At 38.0% G+C, this 19,032-nt stretch overlaps 3 protein-coding genes across 4 annotated transcripts; 1 reads left to right on the forward strand and 2 right to left on the reverse strand.

Annotated features, from left to right (window-relative positions):
- Positions 1-252: 252 nt before the first annotated feature.
- Positions 253-3,992, forward strand: LOC112163727 (DNA polymerase epsilon catalytic subunit A). Its single transcript, XM_040505915.1, has 9 exons — positions 253-257; positions 668-848; positions 958-1,022; positions 1,539-1,668; positions 1,760-1,861; positions 1,950-2,033; positions 2,651-2,725; positions 2,892-2,954; positions 3,038-3,992. The coding sequence occupies exons 1-9, from the start codon at positions 253-255 to the stop codon at positions 3,164-3,166; spliced, it is 834 nt and encodes a 277-aa protein (XP_040361849.1). The 3' UTR covers positions 3,167-3,992.
- LOC112163728 lies at positions 3,237-9,358 on the reverse strand. Its single transcript, XM_024300003.1, has 7 exons — positions 8,906-9,358; positions 8,354-8,800; positions 7,131-7,376; positions 5,757-6,074; positions 4,205-5,696; positions 3,680-3,825; positions 3,237-3,461 (listed from the first exon to the last, which is right to left on the reverse strand). Exons 1-7 carry the CDS (start codon positions 9,356-9,358, stop codon positions 3,237-3,239), a joined length of 3,327 nt encoding a protein of 1,108 aa, XP_024155771.1.
- Positions 9,359-9,512: 154 nt separating this feature from the next.
- Positions 9,513-13,723, reverse strand: LOC112166455. 2 transcript variants are annotated; one of them, XM_024303299.2, is made up of 7 exons: positions 13,302-13,723; positions 12,785-12,867; positions 12,004-12,153; positions 11,494-11,567; positions 11,263-11,381; positions 9,910-9,964; positions 9,513-9,770 (listed from the first exon to the last, which is right to left on the reverse strand). In XM_024303299.2, exons 2-7 carry the CDS (start codon positions 12,789-12,791, stop codon positions 9,645-9,647), a joined length of 531 nt encoding a protein of 176 aa, XP_024159067.1. In that variant the 5' UTR covers positions 12,792-12,867; positions 13,302-13,723; the 3' UTR covers positions 9,513-9,644. The 2 variants fall into 2 exon arrangements, with proteins under 2 accessions (XP_024159067.1, XP_024159068.1); XM_024303300.2 differs by having other exon boundaries at positions 9,910-9,993; positions 13,302-13,696.
- Between the last annotated feature and the right edge of the window lie 5,309 nt (positions 13,724-19,032).

Below are 19,032 nucleotides of genomic sequence, written 5' to 3' on the forward strand. Positions count from 1 at the left end.
AAATTAGGTTTTCCTTGAACAATAAGGAAAATAATAAGGAATACTATCTGATATTATTGAATTGGAAAGTCTACATAATATAAATATAATATTTTTTTGGGTATAATTATTGTCTTTAATAGTCATTTTATAGTAGGTTATATATGTAATTTAATAATTCATAATAAAGTGAGGTCAAGTGAGCAGATTTGGAGGTCTCAATAGAAACTCTCTTATTCTAAAGGATTAGAATATTTGATTACTTAGACTACGATGGAGTTTCTGGAAAATTAAAGTTTTTCATGTGTATTTAGTAATTACATTAAATAGTTTTTGTCCAATTACTATTAAAGCTGTCACACATATCATCAACAGATGATGTCCCATGTGACGTCAGGGTTATGGACATATGCTGTAGTAATAGAAGTCGATGTCATTTATAATTGCAACACGTTACAGCATCTATTTTTTTTTTTTTGTAATTAATTCCACTTCTGGTTACCTTTTTCTGTCTCTCTCTGTTTTTTTTTTTCGTTTTTTTTTTCCCTTCCTATCATGACAAATATGATTTATTACGTTTTGTTTCGAATCATAATTCATTTTCTTTTTCAAAACTCATTTATGATTTGTACTTCATCTATTCACACGAAAGCATATAGCACTTATAATGTTATGGTATTAATGTCAGCATCTCTGAAGGGCGCGCAATATCTGTTGCTTATTTTCCTGCATCAAGAACAATAATTGTTGTGGTGGTGAATCCTTATCAAAATAAAGATTTGTCACCATCTTTTCTTGAAAAACAATTCCTCCACGCTTGCCAGGCATTATCACTTCAGCTGTCTCCTAGGAATGGAATCATTATCAAGGTAAATTAGTGTTTGTTTCTTTGGGTGAAGGATTTCCTGACAGTTTCTTCTACATTTAGTGGATCTTATCTTTGTTCTAATTTATTTTATGTGATTGTACTAATCTTAGGTAGACTACGTTGGATACGTAAAGGATGCTGAAAAGATTTTGCACCAAGCAATTAATGAGCACAGGTTTGACTACACATTGGTTCTTCCTTAAAGTGACAAAGTCATATTTGTGCTCCAAGTTAACAACCACATGTCTAGGTTTCTATCAGATTCATAAGCACAGCTTCCACAGAAATATATCTATCTTGATTAATGTTCGGATTTGGCCCAAAGTAACTGCTTGTTGCCCAGTAATATTCCTGAAATGCATGGCTTTGTGTTGCTAATGGAGTATTGTCTGTAGCCTTTGGGGCGTGCTCACTTCTTCAACAAATCACTTGTTAACTTTATTTGAAACTTCATTACTTAGATCTAAGAGATTATTTCTATTCTCCAGAGAATGTCTATTTTAAGTTTATCACCTTTTGGGAGTTTATTAAGCTTTCACCAACTATTTCAAAAGTTAATTTTCAAAATTTTCACTTCGAGCCTTATCAGTGTGCTGTTCGACTAGGTAGGTTATAAATGTTGTTGCACTGTAATGCTCATCTATGTGTTTGGACATTGGTTAATCACTTATATGACTTTTATGTCTGACAGACATGATCATGGACCTACAATTGCTGTTATTGAATGCCCAAATGTTCAGTTAATAAAGTCAGGTATACGAGCTCTTGATGATTTTCCATGTGTGAGCATTCCGTGTAATGCTCGAGACAGTCAATATCAGGTAGTTTTTTAAGACCTCAAAGATGTTCGCTCTTCACATGATTGCATCTTTGCTTTGCATCTAATTGAATGTATTTTTATGCTTCATACAGGTCCTTGGGTGGCAACAAGTGGCTGCAAAAATTGGCATGCAACGATGTGCTGCATCATCTCAGTGGTTGATTGATAGAATTTCTCTCTCAAGATATGCACATGTAATAATTGTTTCTTTTGATACCAGCAATGTTTTCCTCATACTTTTTGCTGTTAATGATGATACAATTTGTCAAATTTATGGGGCAGGTACCATTGGGCAATTTTGAAGTTGACTCCCTTATGCATACAGCTGATATCTTCTTTTCAAGAGCATTACGTGATAGCCAGCAGGTTTTTCTATGACCCAATATGTTGCACATTATTTTTATGTTTTCAGAAATAAATGGTTTTGTCGGACTGAAGCTTTTTAAGATTTGAAGCTTAATCAATTTTTATGTGCTGTAGTGTAGTGTGGTCATGACCATTATAAGACAAATGGTTGAAATCCTTGTTGTTAGTTAGCTTGATAGATATTAAAGTTACATTCCCAAACAGCTTAATATTTTAGGATCCAGTATGTAAGGGCTAAGGGGTTCGTTGCTGTAGTGTAATGTAGTCATGACCAATATACACAAATGTTTGAAATCCAAGTTGTTCGTTAGTGTGATATATTGTTGATCCATTCCCAAACAACTTAATCTTTTGGGGTCCGGTATGTAAGGGGTTTCTGGATTTGATGTCTTCTATCCACATTGCCCACTTCTGTTAGGTGGGGTGGTGGGGACTGGATGTGAGGAAGCCTGTTAGCTTGATATGGATTGTTCCCCAGTAGCATATGTTTGTTTTGTCTGCAATTGTTGCCCAACACTTGTTAGTGAAAGGTTTGAGATATAAAATGCAATGTCTTTGAACTGTTCAGTTGGTTTGTAACTCATCACCCTTGTCTTATTGAATGTTGATTCTTACAGGTACTTTGGATATCTGATGATGGTATTCCAGATCTAGGAGGCATTAACGAAGAAGGTGGATTTTTTGCAGATGAGGTTAGTCTCAAACTGACATGGATGTCAGGATGTGTCAAAATTTAGGTGGTAAAAGGAAATTGGGATTTTTCTCTACTGATCGACTAGGATTTAGATTTTAAATGTTACTCATGATGCAAATACGTTATACTATGCTTTTCAGTAATTACTGGCCTTCAAGAAACAGGTCCATCAACCATTTGTAATTACTAAACCTGGAGCATATAGAAAGGTCACTGTGGAGCTAAAGGTACTGAAACATTTTCAACCATGTCTTTCCCAGTTTTTGTTTTTATTTCAGACGTACTAAAAATGTTTCATGATTTTATGTAGATACATCATCTGGCTGTAGATGCTCTTCTGAAAAGCAACCAAGTGAAAGAAATGGAAGGAGGTGCTTTGCTAGGATTTGAATCAGACATGACACTCACCATAAAATGCAATCAAAGCATTCATGAGTGACATATCTGAGTCAACTCCAACTTTAACTCCATGACAATGAATCAGTTTTCCTAAATCCAAAAATTCTAGACTAGCATAAGTAGGGTGGATGCTGACCAGTGTAACCAACATTTGGTTGGGAACCTGAAGCAATCATGTCTTGCAAAAGACTCAACCCTTCTTTATAGAACCCATTTTTCACATAGCCTGCTGTCATTGCAGTCCAGGAAACTATGTTCTTCACAACCATTGCATTAAAAACCAGCTCTGAGTTCAAAGTTTCACCATTCTTTGCATACATACTCACCAAGGAGCTCTGAACAAATACATCAGAACTAAACCCTTAAATTATGTTACAATGCACTTCTTTCCCTTCTCTTAAAGCCAACTGCACCTCACAAGATCGAACTACAAAGGGAAAAGTATAGTTATCGGTGAAAAACCACTACGATACATTTTTCTGTGCAAAACTATGGCTTCATGACAAGCTCCCCGATCAGCATTACCCCTGATCAAGGTGTTCCAAAGAAATACCTCTCTTTCAGGCATGGCATCGAACATATTCCTTGCATAATCCATGGTAGGGGCCATAGAAGAAGCCAAAGTTACAAGCTCTGTTATAAGGGGAAGGTTTTGATAGTACCCAATTTCAATGATTTTAGCATGGATGCATTTAAGGTCTGAAAGAGGAGCAAAATTGTAAAATATGGTTCAAGGGGAGGGAATGGTAGTTATTAGGACGGAAGTGAAATGCGATGGAGGTGATGTGTTTGAGTTTTCTTTGGAGTGTCAAGACGTTTTGGGATTCGGTTTTATACTTCGCAGTAGGAATGATCGGTTCAAAAGTTTTATGTCATTCTATGTAATTTACAAATATAATTAAACTATTTTTTTTTTTTTTGAATGAAAGATGTCAGCCCTTTATTAAAACTGAAAAAGATTACAGACTACAAACATTAGCTGCAGTAGCAGCTGAAAGAAAAGGAGGAGCAGAAAAGTAAAAACAATCTTGAGATACAGAACAAGCATGAGTTGCTAGCTGATGAGCAACCATATTACCCATTCTACCAATGTGAACCACCTTCACAAATAAAGGGGATTCCAGCAACAGAACCAAATCATCATATAATCTTCCGAGGACAGATGTATTGCTAGTAGTAGACTCACTCAATTGTCGCTGGACATTCAAGGCATCAGTCTCCAAAATTGCCGGAAGATAGCCGTGCTCCATGGCAAACTCAATTGTTGTTTTGCACGCCAAAAGCTCCCCGTGTTCCGGTGATAGTAGACCGGTGACTGGACAAGCACCACCTGCCAGCATAACCCCAAAACCATCACGAACGACAAACCCGATACCACTACTACGAGTCACATGATTGAAGGATCCATCAACATTTATTTTCAAACATCCCACTGGTGGAGCAGACCAGCGCACCACTCGATGTCGTCGTTCCCCAACACCTACTTCTTTCGAATTATGGAATTGAAACTCTTGTAACCTCGACATAGACCCAATGATCACATCACTAACTTCCCCCCTCTTCTGGCTCCAAACCCTCTCATTCCGCTCCTTCCACACACCATAGAGCAAGAAGATGAGAGTTCCAAAGTTAAACAGAGACAACTCATGTGCACATGAGTTCAACCATAAAAACAGACTACTACTTATAATTTGGGGTCCATAGCACACTTGTTTCAGAACAGCATTGGATTGGAGAACCGACTGAGTGAAGTTACAATCCCTGCACAAATGTAGAGTAGACTCATTGCACTCCTCACACAGCACACACACTGTCGAATCCAATTTCACTCTCTGCGATTCCAGATTAGCCAGGGAAGGCAATATGTCCAAACAAATTCTCCAAAAATGAATCTTAGCCTTGCTTGGCACATTTGCTTTCCACAGTTTCTTCCAAAACACACTCCCCATAGGAAAAGCTAGAGGACTATAATTAGGGGAAGAGGAAAGAAAAAAATGATACGCTGCCTTAACTGAATACTTGCCATCCATCGTCAACTTCCACACCAACCTATCTGCTACCACTCTCCTACTCAGTGGCATAGATGTGATCAACTCCACTTCCCATACCGGAAATAGCCGCTGTAGGAGAATCACATTCCACTCCCCTGTGTCCCCTATTAAATCACTGACTCTACTAACCTCAGATTGGGCCAAAACTGAAAAAGTAGGCTTCCCAGTAGTTAGTCCTAACACCCAATTATCCGAGAATACACCAATATTTCTACCATCACCAACCTGCCACCAACAATGCTCTCTTAGCAAGTCCCGAGTAGAAAAAATACTCCGCCATGAGTACGAAGGAGAGGCATGAGTAGTTGCCTCCCAGAATGAATTGTCTGGATAATACTTTGCCTTATACAATCGAGCAACAAGAGATGAAGGATTGGTAATTATGCGCCATGCTTGCTTTGCTAACATAGCCATATTAAAAATAGACAAGCTGCGGAAGCCTAATCCTCCTTCCTTCGGATTACACAAAGCACCCCACGTCTTCCAATGTATCTTCCGTTTATCTAGCGTGCTCCCCCACTAAAACCGAGTACACATTTGTTCCAAGTCATCACAGAAATTTTTTGTCAATTGGAATACACTCATAGCATAAGTAGGTAGAGCCGAAGCCACAACACGAATAAGAATATCTTTTCCAGCCCCGCTTAACATCTTCCCCTGCCAGTCAGAGAGTTTCTTCGCCAATTTATCCTTAATATACTGAAAAGTAACAGATTTCTTGCGCCCCATGTAAGTGGGTAGCCCCAGGTATTTATCATGGACATCAACTATTTGCATCCCCATATAACTAGCTAACTCCTCCCTCATCTCAATTGAGACCTTCTTGCTAAAAGCCACAGAGCTTTTGTCAAAATTAACAAGTTGCCCTGATGCCCGTCCATATATCTCTATGACATCCTGAAGCTCATAGCAATTCTCCAAAGAAGCGTGAGCAAGGTTTTAAATATCGGTATTTTCATATCTATCGGTACTTTGAAAAAGGGAGATATCGGATATATAGGGGATACAGTGTACGAAAATATCGTTTTTGAAAAAAGTCAATTTATTAGAAATTTAGAACTACATATAAATACATATGAATGTCAACTTCATATATCTACATTCAAAAAGAGACTCTAGGCGGTTGAAAAGCCGCTCGCTGGTCTACGAAAATGCAATAATCAGACCAAGACATATGACCCATATAGTGCGAATTATAGTAATGAACATGATAGTTATAGATCTCTTTAGAGCTGCCGACTGTTTCCCCTATAAGGGGATAATAAGGATGAACCCAACTAGATGACTAATCATATACTTCTCCATATTGATTATATCCATAAGCATCATAACCAAATTGCTTTCATGAGATTCATTTGAGATCCCACTGCGCTCTGTGCCTAAACTGATAGAGTCAAAACTTAAGACAATTGAAGAAACATCAGATGGGGTACTTTGATCATCAGTTGCACCTCTAGTCCTCCTCCCATATCGGGTCTTCTCTTGAGCACCATGACCAGCTGTTCTCACTCCGTGGTCTTCATCTTGGGTGGCATGATCAAAATTACCTTCACAGGTAAATTGGAATCCTCCATCCACAGAAAATTGTCCATATTCATATGTTTCACTTCCACAACCTGTTCCGCTTCCAGCTGTAGTCAACATGTTTTGGAAATGTAGAGAATCAGCTTTGTTAAAAGGGACAGCATCATATATGTGGTATTTGGACACCATTGTTGCCAATAGTTCTCTACCACCTTTTAGTAATGATTTAATTGTGCTTTGTTTTAATCGACTATCTTTTGATGGCATTGCTACTGGAGGCTCAGGAAATGAGTACCGATAGGTTTTTGATCGATCAACTTGTTGCCGTTGTTGACTGCTACTACTGCCTCTCGATTGTTTTGGAAATTGAAATCTTGCACTTCTACTAAACTGAGAGTTCTTATCACGATCTATGGTTGATCGTCTTACTGCAGCACGATAATCTTGTCGTTTTGCAGGGTACATGTCTGGTGGATACTGAAATCCATCATCATCATCATCATCATCATCATTATCATCATCGTCATTGTACAGACTTGTTTGATTGCCAAGATAATCATTGCAGAGTTCTTCTATGATATCATCTTGAACAGCTGCCTTTTCTTGCTTAATAGAATCTGTTCTCTTTATCCATGCTATCACCTTTGTTTTGATCTCCGGTGGCACTTTGGGGCCCTGATCAATTTGGGGCCCTTTGTATAGTTTTATAAACATTGCACTTAATAAAATAAAATCAATAAAAAAGATGAATTACATTTAACTATTTAACCGTCTGTAGTTTGCTTCATATCATATATCACTTTCTATTTTTAATTATGTTGATCCACTAAAACAAGAGACAACTTCCAAAAACAAAATTCAGGTTTAAGACACAGACTACACAGTAGATTCGTTATTCCTCACTTTTTCAAGATGCATAGCCAAAATTTAATACTCCGTACTCTGCACTCTCTTCTCATCATGTCATCCATATATGGTTCCTTGACTTCCTTCTGCAATGTCATTTGGCCTCATTTGAATAATTGAACCTTTATGGCTTTATCTTCTTTTTATTATTCAACTACAGAGTTACAAACTACATACAGAGTTACAGAAATAGTCACAGACTACACAGTACCAAACCTCTCCTCACACAGATTTGCATTTAGACTTTTAGATAATTACTTCTCACCCAAAATCGCCTTGAGGGTATTTTTCCAATTCTCCTCACCTAGATTCGCCTTGAGGGGATTTTTTTCCTCACCTAGATTCGTCTTGAGGGGATTTTCTACTCTCTTAGATTCACCTTGAGGGGATTTCTCCTCACTCAAATTTGCCTTTAGGAAATCTCTCTTCACACATATTTTCATTTAGAGAATTACTAAGTTTTTTTTTTTTATTTTTACCTCAAATTTTACAGATATTTCTTCACTTTATCGGAATATATCGCAAATATCTAATATATCGGAGATATTTGACAATGTCGGAGAAATTTCGCAGAAACGGTGACAGATAAGATATTTGCCCCCTTAAATATATCGGTCCGTCGAAAAAAAGAGATATCGGGGGATATATCGGAAATATCGCAGTGATTTAGAACCTTGAGCGTGAGCATAAATCATGCTATCATCAGCGAATAATAAATGATTAATAGGAGGAGCATTATCACACACCTCTATACCGGATATCAGGCCCAAAGCTTGTTTCTGTTGCAAGAGAGCAGAAAAGCCTTCAGCCCCAATCAGAAAAAGGTAGGGAGATAACGGATCACCTTGACGAAGTCCCCTACTCGGTGTAACATAACCCCGAGGTTTCCCCTTGATCAAAAATGAATATCTCACCGAAGACACACACTGCATCACCATGTTTATCCATTTCTGAGCAAAACCAAAACGAACCATTACCATCCTTAGGAAGCTCCATTCCATTCGATCATAGGCCTTACTTAAATCCAACTTTAGAGCCATAAAGCCATCAGTCCCCTCCCTCTTATTGTGCACAAAATGGGCAATTTCATTAGCAACTAGAATATTATCCGTGATCAAACGTCCAGGAACAAAAACACTTTGAAAAGGTGAAATCACAGAAGGAAGAATAACCTTTAATCTATTTGCAATCACCTTCGAACAGATTTTGTAAACCACATTACACAATGCTAGGAATTAGGCATTGTGCGTAAAATTGATTTGACGAAGACGTTGTCCCGTTTGCAGAAAACTACGGACTGCCTCAAAAACATCTGTTCCAATCGTCTCCCAATGATGTTGGAAGAATAGAGGAGGCATCCCATCTGGACCGGGGGATTTAGTTGGGTACATTTGGAAAAGGGCACGACGGACCTCTTCAATTGTACAGGGTGCACAAAGTTGAGCATTCATCTCTTCACTCACACTAGGTTGAATAGCTTCCAACGTAGTATGCACTGCCTCATAATCAATCTCCGAAGCTTGAAACATTTTTGAAAAATAGGACGTAACCACATTCTCAATCCCAGCATCATCTTCGAACCATTGACCTTCATCATCGTAGAGACCCTGCAGCATATTCTTTCGTTTCCTATTTTGAGCCTTCCGGTGGAAAAAACCAGTATTTCGATCCTCTTCCTTTAGCCAAGTCACCTTAGATCGTTGCCGCCAGAAGGACTCCTCCTGATATAACAAGATTTGAAGCCTATCCATCAATTATATCAGAAGGACTCCTGATATAATTAAACTATTTTTTCTTCATTCAAAAAATAATATAAATTCGAACCTAGCTAAAATAGAGAGAACTGATGCAGACATATTTCTCAAATGGCTAGCTAAAATAACATTTTAGCTACTTTGACTAAAATTTAACTAAAAAATGGCTAGCATTACTAAAGATGCTCTTACCAGCAGCATCATCCAAAACAAATGAAATCTCCAATTAGTACGAAACTACACTAATAATATTCATTAAACACATTTGATTATTTGGGGTATATTATACCAAAATTACATGTGCATTCTTCAAAAGTTCCTTCAAGGGAAGTGGATTCACACATACATATACTATCGTTACTCCCCTTTCCTGTTCTCCATTCCCTGCTTCAAGGACTCCAACCTTTTCCTGCAAAAAAAGGATGCAAGTCAGATAATCTGTGCCCAGGGAGGATACAGACCTATGCTTCAAGTGGAAGGTAAAGACAAATGGATGATGAATCTATGCCTTGCTACATCAGAAATGCAATTATATGAACAAAACTTACTTGGTGTCTGTTAGGCGACCATGCAAACTCCATCTCTGGCGAAATCCTTCTATACCTTCAAGTCCACTAGCAAGAATCAAGCGTCTACAGAAGCAGAATAAAAGATATTTAAATGATATCAACCATCATATACATGTTGGTGAGAAATCAGGGTGCAAAGCAAGGATGGTTCTAGGGAAGCATGAAACAGAACAATCCATCCAAACACTTCCTTGGGCTATATAAATGAGATACTCAAGATTTTATTTAAGACAATGGAAAGGTAATTCAGTGACCTAATGCTCCCCTCTCCACAAAACTTGGATGAGGTATAGCTTGGGCAGACAACCTGCAGAAACTTTGCTTTCAAAATAATTTTTATTCTCTCTTATATACAAAGAAGAAATTGCAGAGGAGACGATAAGAAATCCACTAAATTTAGAGAGCTATTAACAACAAAGACAACAGCCACAAAGAGAGCTAGAAGAACCATAATTTTAAGCTAAACAACAGCTGCAGTGCAATTTCCACTACAGAGATAAAACAGGTGCAACAAAAAGCTAACAGATAAGAATCAGGACTCTTGAGAAAACCAAAAAGGAACTGCCCCTAAACTAAGAAGAAATTAAAGCCCATGAAGTGTAAGGAACTACTCCTAAAATCAGGGCATACCATTTTTAGTTGCAGCAATTTTGTGATGGGTAATGGCTTTGGGTAAAGTGCTGGTACGTCGAAGAACTTTTTGCCATTCCTTTCCTAGGCTATATGGATGGGAAGAGAGGTGGATAGGTCCACATTGAAGCTTTCCATTCTTTTCCTAGGCTATATATATATATATATATATATATATATATATATATATATATATTATATCAAATTTGAATATTATATATATACATATCACTCAGTTTCTTTCATTCCACTAAATTGTAAACAGCTTAGTGCAGAAAATGCTGGAAACACTAGCATTGAAACTTGTAGAGAACTCAAAATTGAATGTGCCAGCTCCTAAAACATGATAACACCAATGACCAAGTTCTGTAACAAAACAACATAAATAATAAACTATAAACTCATCTGCTGATCAGTGAAATATAACTACGTTAAATCAGGCCTATAACCTGGTGTTAAGGCCTGAGAACTTAAAGATGCCTTCATGCATGCAGTGTAAGCTTGGCATACAAAGTTAGGACGCATTTAATTTATCCTATTTCAAAAAAACCTCACATAGGGAAACTAACAATAAAATACCATGAGAAAGGTTGACTGGTTGTGCTTGCCAATCATTGCTTGAATTAACATATGATAAGATGGTACAACAATCAAGCAAAGTGCTTCAGGTACTCCATTACTTGTAACCCTTTCAGAACATACCTATCTAATGATGTGACCTCTGTTTCAAGCTGAGAAGCTCTTTCCTTTGCATCATTTAAAGGCATCGACATCCCCAGTTTCTGCTCACTGTCCTGAAGTCGTTTCCTCAGTTCCCGATCCTGCAGATGCAAAACAAAAGCAAAGCATCAGACTCAAATACTCTGCCAACCTCCATACATGACATAAACATTGAAGAGAGGCAGAAGACAAAATTCATAATACACATCTCACTCTTTTTTCAGCACACTGTTTATACATAGCAAGCTCATCTTGACAGAATGGCTCAATATCATTGATTTGCAGACCTGCAATACAACGACTTCAGTATGAAACAATACCTAACAGCAAAAGTTCTGGTCCAATCCATCAAGAAACCAACTATAACTATGCCAGACGTTGTTTAAACTGAAACTACTTGTTATTATTATTATTATTATTATTTTATGGTTTTTGTTCTTTAGGGGAAACAACAAAAGAAGTATCCAAATAAACTTTTAGCATTTCGATGTGAAGGTGTACTTTCAGAACAGCAACTATTGATTTAAAACTTTAGGTTTATTTACGACTATTATGGATTTCCCCATCTCCAGTTATTTCAGATACTTAACAAAGAGAGGCCTATACAGTCTATGCTATGCATTTGAAATAGTTTCTCCTGCTCTAAAACAAACAAAAAAATAAAATATATAGAATGCATGGAACGAGTCGAATTCATTATAACAATAAAAGTACAGAACTTACATAGAAATAGATTCTTTAAAATCCCATCACACAAATCAACACCTTCAAGCACATGAGAAGCAATTTCCGGTGGAATTATTGGTGATGGCGGGCCCATCATTAGATCATCTCCCACCAAAATGGTTTCCTCCATAGTTGGTTGTGAATCAACTGCAGCGCAGAAAAGGTAGTATCAAAATCTTGATTATAACTCATTACAAATTCAATAAATATATCCTTTGGGCTAAATAATTTCTGACATTCTCATCAACAGTGGGAAAAAAAAAAAAAACAGAGAGAAGAGTTGGGATTGGATGTCAACAGGTGACAGGTTGAGGTATAAACATCAAAGGAGGAGCTTGTTACATATTATGGAGGCAACAACTGAAATTGGATAGTGGAAACTACGACAACTCTTCGGAATTCAGAAATTTAATATTCTGGAACGAGCCCTAAAAATCATGACTGCCTAACTAACTATCCATAGATTAATTTACCGGAGAAGGCAATTTAGTTGAACTCATATTCGTTGTTTTAAAATTCTTTTTCCAAGCCACCAGAACAAAATCGTTTAGCATCATATAACCCTTTGAAACCAAAGTAACATAGTGCTACAGTACAAGGTAATGCAGTTGAAATCATGATGTTTGTAAAGATAGTGAGACAATTTGGTGGACACAAGACCATTACAGCAGTAGACTCGATTCCAGTTTTCATCAACACACATAAAAAAAAAGTAAATGTCAGAACGATCAACACGACCGGTACTAATAAACATCAAAGCATATAACTTTGCACATACCATCCATGGTTGCTTTCTTGTTAACCTTCCAAGACCCAAAAGCAGTGGTACGGTACCCAATGCAGACTTCACGACAGAAGAACCTGGGGATTATAAAAGAAAAACAAAAACAAGATGAATGAAACATATTGTCGGAACCCAGTAAAGGTATCAACATTTCACTTTTTAACAACATGGGTAGTGGAGAAAGATCAAGTCTGAAGCAAAATTAGTTTCAAAGATTCATGTAGAATGTTAACAATGAGCGTTCTATGAAACCATATTTAAACATCTGGTATCCTTGCCAATTGAAAAATAGAGCAGTTTTCAGCTTGGAGGTTGCCTTTGGGGCATTTTATCAAACATCTGGTATGCACCATTAGCAACACCAGCTATTTCACTCTCAGCTGTCCTAATGGACTAAGAACTAATCAAAAGCATATTCCATGATCAACCTTGGACAGAATTCAACGAAATAGAAAAGATTTCTCACCCAAGTGACAGCTTTTGAATTAAAGATGAAATTTTTGGCTCTTACCTTGTGATATGATGAGGAAAACCAAACGGAAGCAGAGTGCTTGGCTTCAGTTCAGTTCAATTCAATTCATATGAAGAGGCTAAATTAGTGAGGACTGATGATTTTATTGTAAGACGGAAACAGGGAGAGCTCAAGTGAAATGAGACACTTCCCTACGCAAATAAAAACGTGGTGCTTTTAGTGAAGGACCCTTCGACAAATATTTATCAAATGGTGATTTTTTTTTTTTTTTTGGGTATAAGTCTCTGTTTTGTATGAGCCTATATATAAGCAAGTCTTGTGGCTCAAACTAACTTATTTTACCCCTCTACTTTCTTCTTTACATTCTCAACAGGTTTCAAATTTTCCGAGATGTCCATCCACTGAACTTTAAACCTCAGGCCAATATCTCATATCTGATTTTGTCAATTGAACCCGGTTCTCGCCTCAGCTTGATACCCCCCGAGCATTTGGCACCAATAGAAGCTCCCCTCCCAGCTCATAAAAGTAACATATATAAGTCTATTGTAAGTTGGAGACTGCTCACAAAAAACTAGTTGTTGATATCATTCACACACAAAAAAAGTTCATTGGGAAATATAGGTGGACTCATCATCATTTGATGGAGCATCAACACTTTAGTTCAAAAAGAGATAGAGTGTGTCAAAATTTCTTAGGAGGGAGACTGGATTTCTTTTCAGTTTGCTATTTATACCAAGCTCTCTAAAATCCTCCACAATCCATCAGTTAATGAAATCATTGAAAATCATTCAACTTTTGAATACCACTAAATTTGAATAGATATTTTAAAATTTCTTAACACTTTTTTAAAATAATAAAAGTCTGATAGACTCTTAATTCAAAAGAATTTTCTACAAAAGAATAAAAAATATTTACACTCCGTACCAACTATCAATTTGTCAATACAAAAAAAAAACATAAGTGTAAACAGAGACCTCAATCTCTTTTTTTCAATGCAGTGAATAAAAGGAGAAATGTTAACCATATACACTTTGATTTCTAATAGATGAGGTCGAAGATCAGCTGAATTTTGAGTGAAACAGCTATACTTTAATTTTCTTTCAATATCACGTTGTTGTATTAGATAATAGGAAAGGAAGTGAATAAAATAAAAATAAAATCAAGTTTATTATGAATATCAACTTCAAGAACTATGAGATAAAAAAACCCAAGGAGCTCCAAGAAAGTTGGAGCAGCGAAAACCCTAAGAAAACTTTCTATGCCGCGTCCGGTGGCGCGTCCATGGGACGTCGTCGTCGGACGGGCAATCTAGCTGTGTCAGTCCACCGGTGAGGGCCAGGAGGCTTTGGGCAGGAACAGAGGGCTGGGAGTGACTGGGTCGCGTTTGGAGAGAGAACGACAAGCAGCGAGGCTCCTCCTGTTTTCGATTTCGATCTGTGCGGCGTCGGTTTTTCTAGCAAGGGTGGTGCGACGGAGGGTTCCGGTGCGCGGCGGAGGCCGAGGCGGGTTATCATGGCGGTTCCCCTGGTTTTGAGGTTGCGAAGGTCTGAAAGAGGTCAAAGGTCTATGGCGATCGAATCTGTATCGGATCTGTGTTTGGTTTGGAATCGTGATCCACGACGATCTGACCGACGACGTCAGTTGGTGGCAGTGCGGTGTGGCGACGATGGTCCGTCGGAAGTCGAGGTGCTGGTCCGGCAACACAGGCGGGTTAGCTCCGACCCACGCTCCCTGGCTTGGTTTCTGGGCTCTAGTCTTCCTTTGGCTACTGGGCTAAATTTGTGGGCTGGTCTTTTACTCTTTGTCTTTTTCTAGTTTCTATAGGCCTTTTTAGGCAATCTAGTGGTTTTTCCTATCTAGTTTTAGCATTGGATCTTGGTCTTGTTGACTTAATTCTCAGTATATCTAGTTGTACACCAATTGAGGTCTCTAGGTGACTAGATTGGAGGGTCGAATCATTCTACTTTTCTAGCGCCTCCGGCGTAGTACCAAAGGGGGATCCCGCTATTTTTATGATGTATTCAATGTCAAATAAGTGACCTAGTTCCTATGTACCATTGTGGGTACTAACACATCTTCTTGCCTGTCTTACATGACACGGAAGGGTATGTAATGGCCATTCTGGATTTTGATCAATATATTGGCTACTGCCGTCTTCTTCAAAAAATCAACTTCAAGAACTTGTTTATTTGAACTTTACTACTCCTCGAAGGAAAAGAGAAAAAAAAAGGGTTAATGCTCATACACCCCAAATCCGGGAAAATACTTCTCATACACCCCAGTGTATTATTTTTGTTCCCTCTTACACAACCTTTCCTCATTTTCTTTCCTACCTACCCATCTTTTCAAAACCTCTACCATTAGTACCCTTTATGCTTCGATGTCGTCAGAGTCTGCATATGCATATGTCTCTTTCATATATAATTGTTATTGCTTATATAAAGGTTTTTAGAAACGTGGTGGGTCCATCAGAGTTGTATTCAAATATATATGAAGTTGACAGTCATCCTCTAAATTCAAAGGTAAACAGTTCTTACTATTCATAATTTCGATTATAGTCAGACTTGAGTTAGTTGCAATTTGTAGAAACACTAGTAAAGAATTGCATAAAGAGAGAGAAAAATTGAGAAAATTAAAATCCTATCGAGATAGTCTCGACAGAGAATCTCCCAATTACTGGGATATTATTTATAGACTACAGACTAGAATCTATAGAATAGAAGAGGAGATAGATAATCTCTTATATGTTCTGGAAGAGGAACAAAAACCTCTTGATTATTTGAGCATTGGTTAGATCCGCACATCACTGGTATCAGAGCTTGTAAAATAGCTCAAAGGAGACCCCCTCCTTAATGGGGACAATGTCAGAATTGTTATTAGAGAAAATAAATTCTCTACTGAAATCTTCTGATGAGAAATATCAGAAGCTGTTACTAGAAGTATCTAGATGTCAAGATCATCTAGAAAAACTATCTGTTATAATCCACCAATTGGAAAGATTGGAAAACAAACTGGATTATATCAAGGAACTTCCAAAAACGGAAGAAGAAAAGCTGACAAGTGTCAGTAGAAAAATCAATGAACAGCAAAAAACGCTGGAAAAATACTGAAGGACAAGAAAGCGCCTACAGTAAAAAAGAAGACTAATGGGTTCAAACCATTAGAGAAACCAGACTCAAATCGTGTTCCAAACATGATTTTTCTGGAACCATCTACTTGTCAGACTAGTATCCGGTATGAAAACCCGGAAAAAAGAGAAATGAAGATGTTAAGCATCTTTGGAAAAAAGAAGGGAGTCCAACTCCTAAATTCTGAAGAATATGAATACAACGAGATCGAGCATGAGGTAAAAAACGCCTCAATTCCAAAGCTAGATTTCAAACAGATCTACAGACGGGGAACATTTGACCTGATGGACAGCCATCATTTCAAAGTACTTGAATTCACAACCCCCTTAACATCTGGAGAGACAGATCTCTTGATGATCACTCCAGCGGAAGTTGCCAGAGCACAAGCAAAGAAGTATCAATTTATGCATATTGGAGCAGTCCAAGTCGGCATAAATCTTTTGGCAAGAGAAGGCATCAACAGTTCAGTCTTATGTGTCCTGCAAGACAACAGACTGACAGACTTCCAAGCTAGTCTGTTGGGAACTCTAGAAGCAGCACTGTGCAATCAAGTAGCATATTTCAACTGCTTCCCCAACTTCACCACCGCTTGAAGGATGCAGCCCACTGTCTCCGACTGAGAGTTAAGACAGATGGCATAGCAATGAAAGAAGATATGCAAGAATTGGCAATAGTATACAGAGTGTACTATAAACTGATGAGCACCACAGTAGAACCAAAGACACGGATCTCCAACATCCCTGGTCTCACTACTGGATTCCTCACCAGCCAGAAGAACCATTCACAACAGATTCACAAGGTTACTTGGAATGAAGTAACTTTTCCTATTGAATGGAAATTATCAGGTCCAAAGCTACCGGCAGAAAGTGCAAAAGCCAAAATCTACGAGAGTAGAAGAACTGGAGAAATCAGCCTCAACTTCGACAACCACAGAAAAAGTGATGTCGGTCCTGAAAATTTCAGGATAAACAACAACTTTCTAAGAAGGAGCTACAGCACTAAAGAAGCTAGTATCAGTGGTACAAAACCCACTTTTGAAGAGCCAATATCAGAAGAAGATCTGGAAGCTGATCTGAACAGACCAGTCCACCTGCTTAGAGCTGAGAGGCTTTATGATCTTTATTAAGAAGCTGAGAATTGTGAAAATCCTGAACGATTAGAAAAACTAATCGAAGAAATGAAAGAATTCAAAATCAGAAAGACGAGAAAAGTCTTTCCTTATCAAGATCTTGAAATGGAAGATGGAAAAAGCTCCAAAACTTCATTCGCAGAGAAAAAGGGAAAGTAAAACTCCCATTCCAGAAAGCCCCCATGGGTAAAAAAGGGGAAAGAAATTCCCAAAAATTCGTCCCCGAGGACAATCTGCCAAGAGTGCCGATCACGAACTACGGCATCTGGTTGAATCTAGACAAGAGTCTAGACAAAAGAAAAACCATTGACCAATGGGTAGATAGCCTGATGATGGCCTCTGCACTTACCCTTGGTAAATTTAAAGCACCAGATTTGCAGGTATACTATGAAACTACTCTTACTGGAGTGGCAAAAAAGTACTACCTATCCTTCAAAGAGACCGCCAGAGGAAGAGACTGGCTTGAAGAGATCAAGAATTCAAAGTCTCCGTATGATTTTGCAGTACCCCTGTACGATCAGTTCTGTGGAGATCTCTCAAATCTGAGTGAGAAAGCTAGAGAAACGGCAAAATCGAATATCTATGCTCTCAAGATCTGCGACATGAGATACTTCAAAGAATACCTGAATGAATTTCAGGAATATTACTGTACAATTGGTGAACTAGAGCACACTGATCTAGTTAATCTGTTGCACATAAAGCTCCCTGAATCATGGAGAACAGCTGTGAGAGAAAGCATAGCTGAGAAGCCAATTGAAAGATTTTCAGTTGGATGGATTGCCGACAGAATCCGGCAATTACTGAAGGAGCAATGCAAAGCCAATCTTAGAGCTAAGATGGCCAAGAAGCAACTCAAAAGAGTTGAGAATTTCTGTTATGGAATACTGGATATGCCCACAAACTGGGGATGTCATGAATCCAATTTCCGTAGAAAGAAAAAAGAAAAATATTACTCTAAAAAATTCAAAAAGAGTAATCAGAAGAAGAATTGGAAATTCAAGAGAAGTTCCAATTACAAGAAGCAGCAGGATGAAGATCCTAAAAAGAAGTTCTTCAAGAAAAAGAAGAATTCCCATCAACATAAACAACAACCGAGCAAGAAAGCTTGCAGATGTTGGTTATGCAAAGCTGAAGGGCACTATGCCAATGAATGCCCAGAAAAGGGTAAAAGATCTACTAAAGCTCTCTTCGAGGAATATGAGCAAATAGTAGAAGTAGCAAACATGAAAGGCTACGAAATAGCCTATTCTGATGATGAAGAAGATGACAGGTCAGTTTACTCTGCCTGGTCCGAAGAAGAAGAAACTTCATCAGAAGAGTCTGAGATAGATTCTGAAGTAGAGTACTTCGAATCCAGACAAATGAATGTTTTGAGAATCAAAAACTGGAAAGAAAGCAAGACAGAATCCTTCATGTCTTCTTATCAGGTGAACCCTGGTACATTCGTTTGTGACTACTGCTTTTGTCACGAAAAGAATGGTCTCCCTATGTTTTGTGAAGAGTCTAAGAAGAC

This window comes from Rosa chinensis, chromosome 5 (genome assembly GCF_002994745.2).
Source record: "Rosa chinensis cultivar Old Blush chromosome 5, RchiOBHm-V2, whole genome shotgun sequence".
NCBI classification, from domain to species: Eukaryota; Viridiplantae; Streptophyta; class Magnoliopsida; order Rosales; family Rosaceae; genus Rosa; species Rosa chinensis.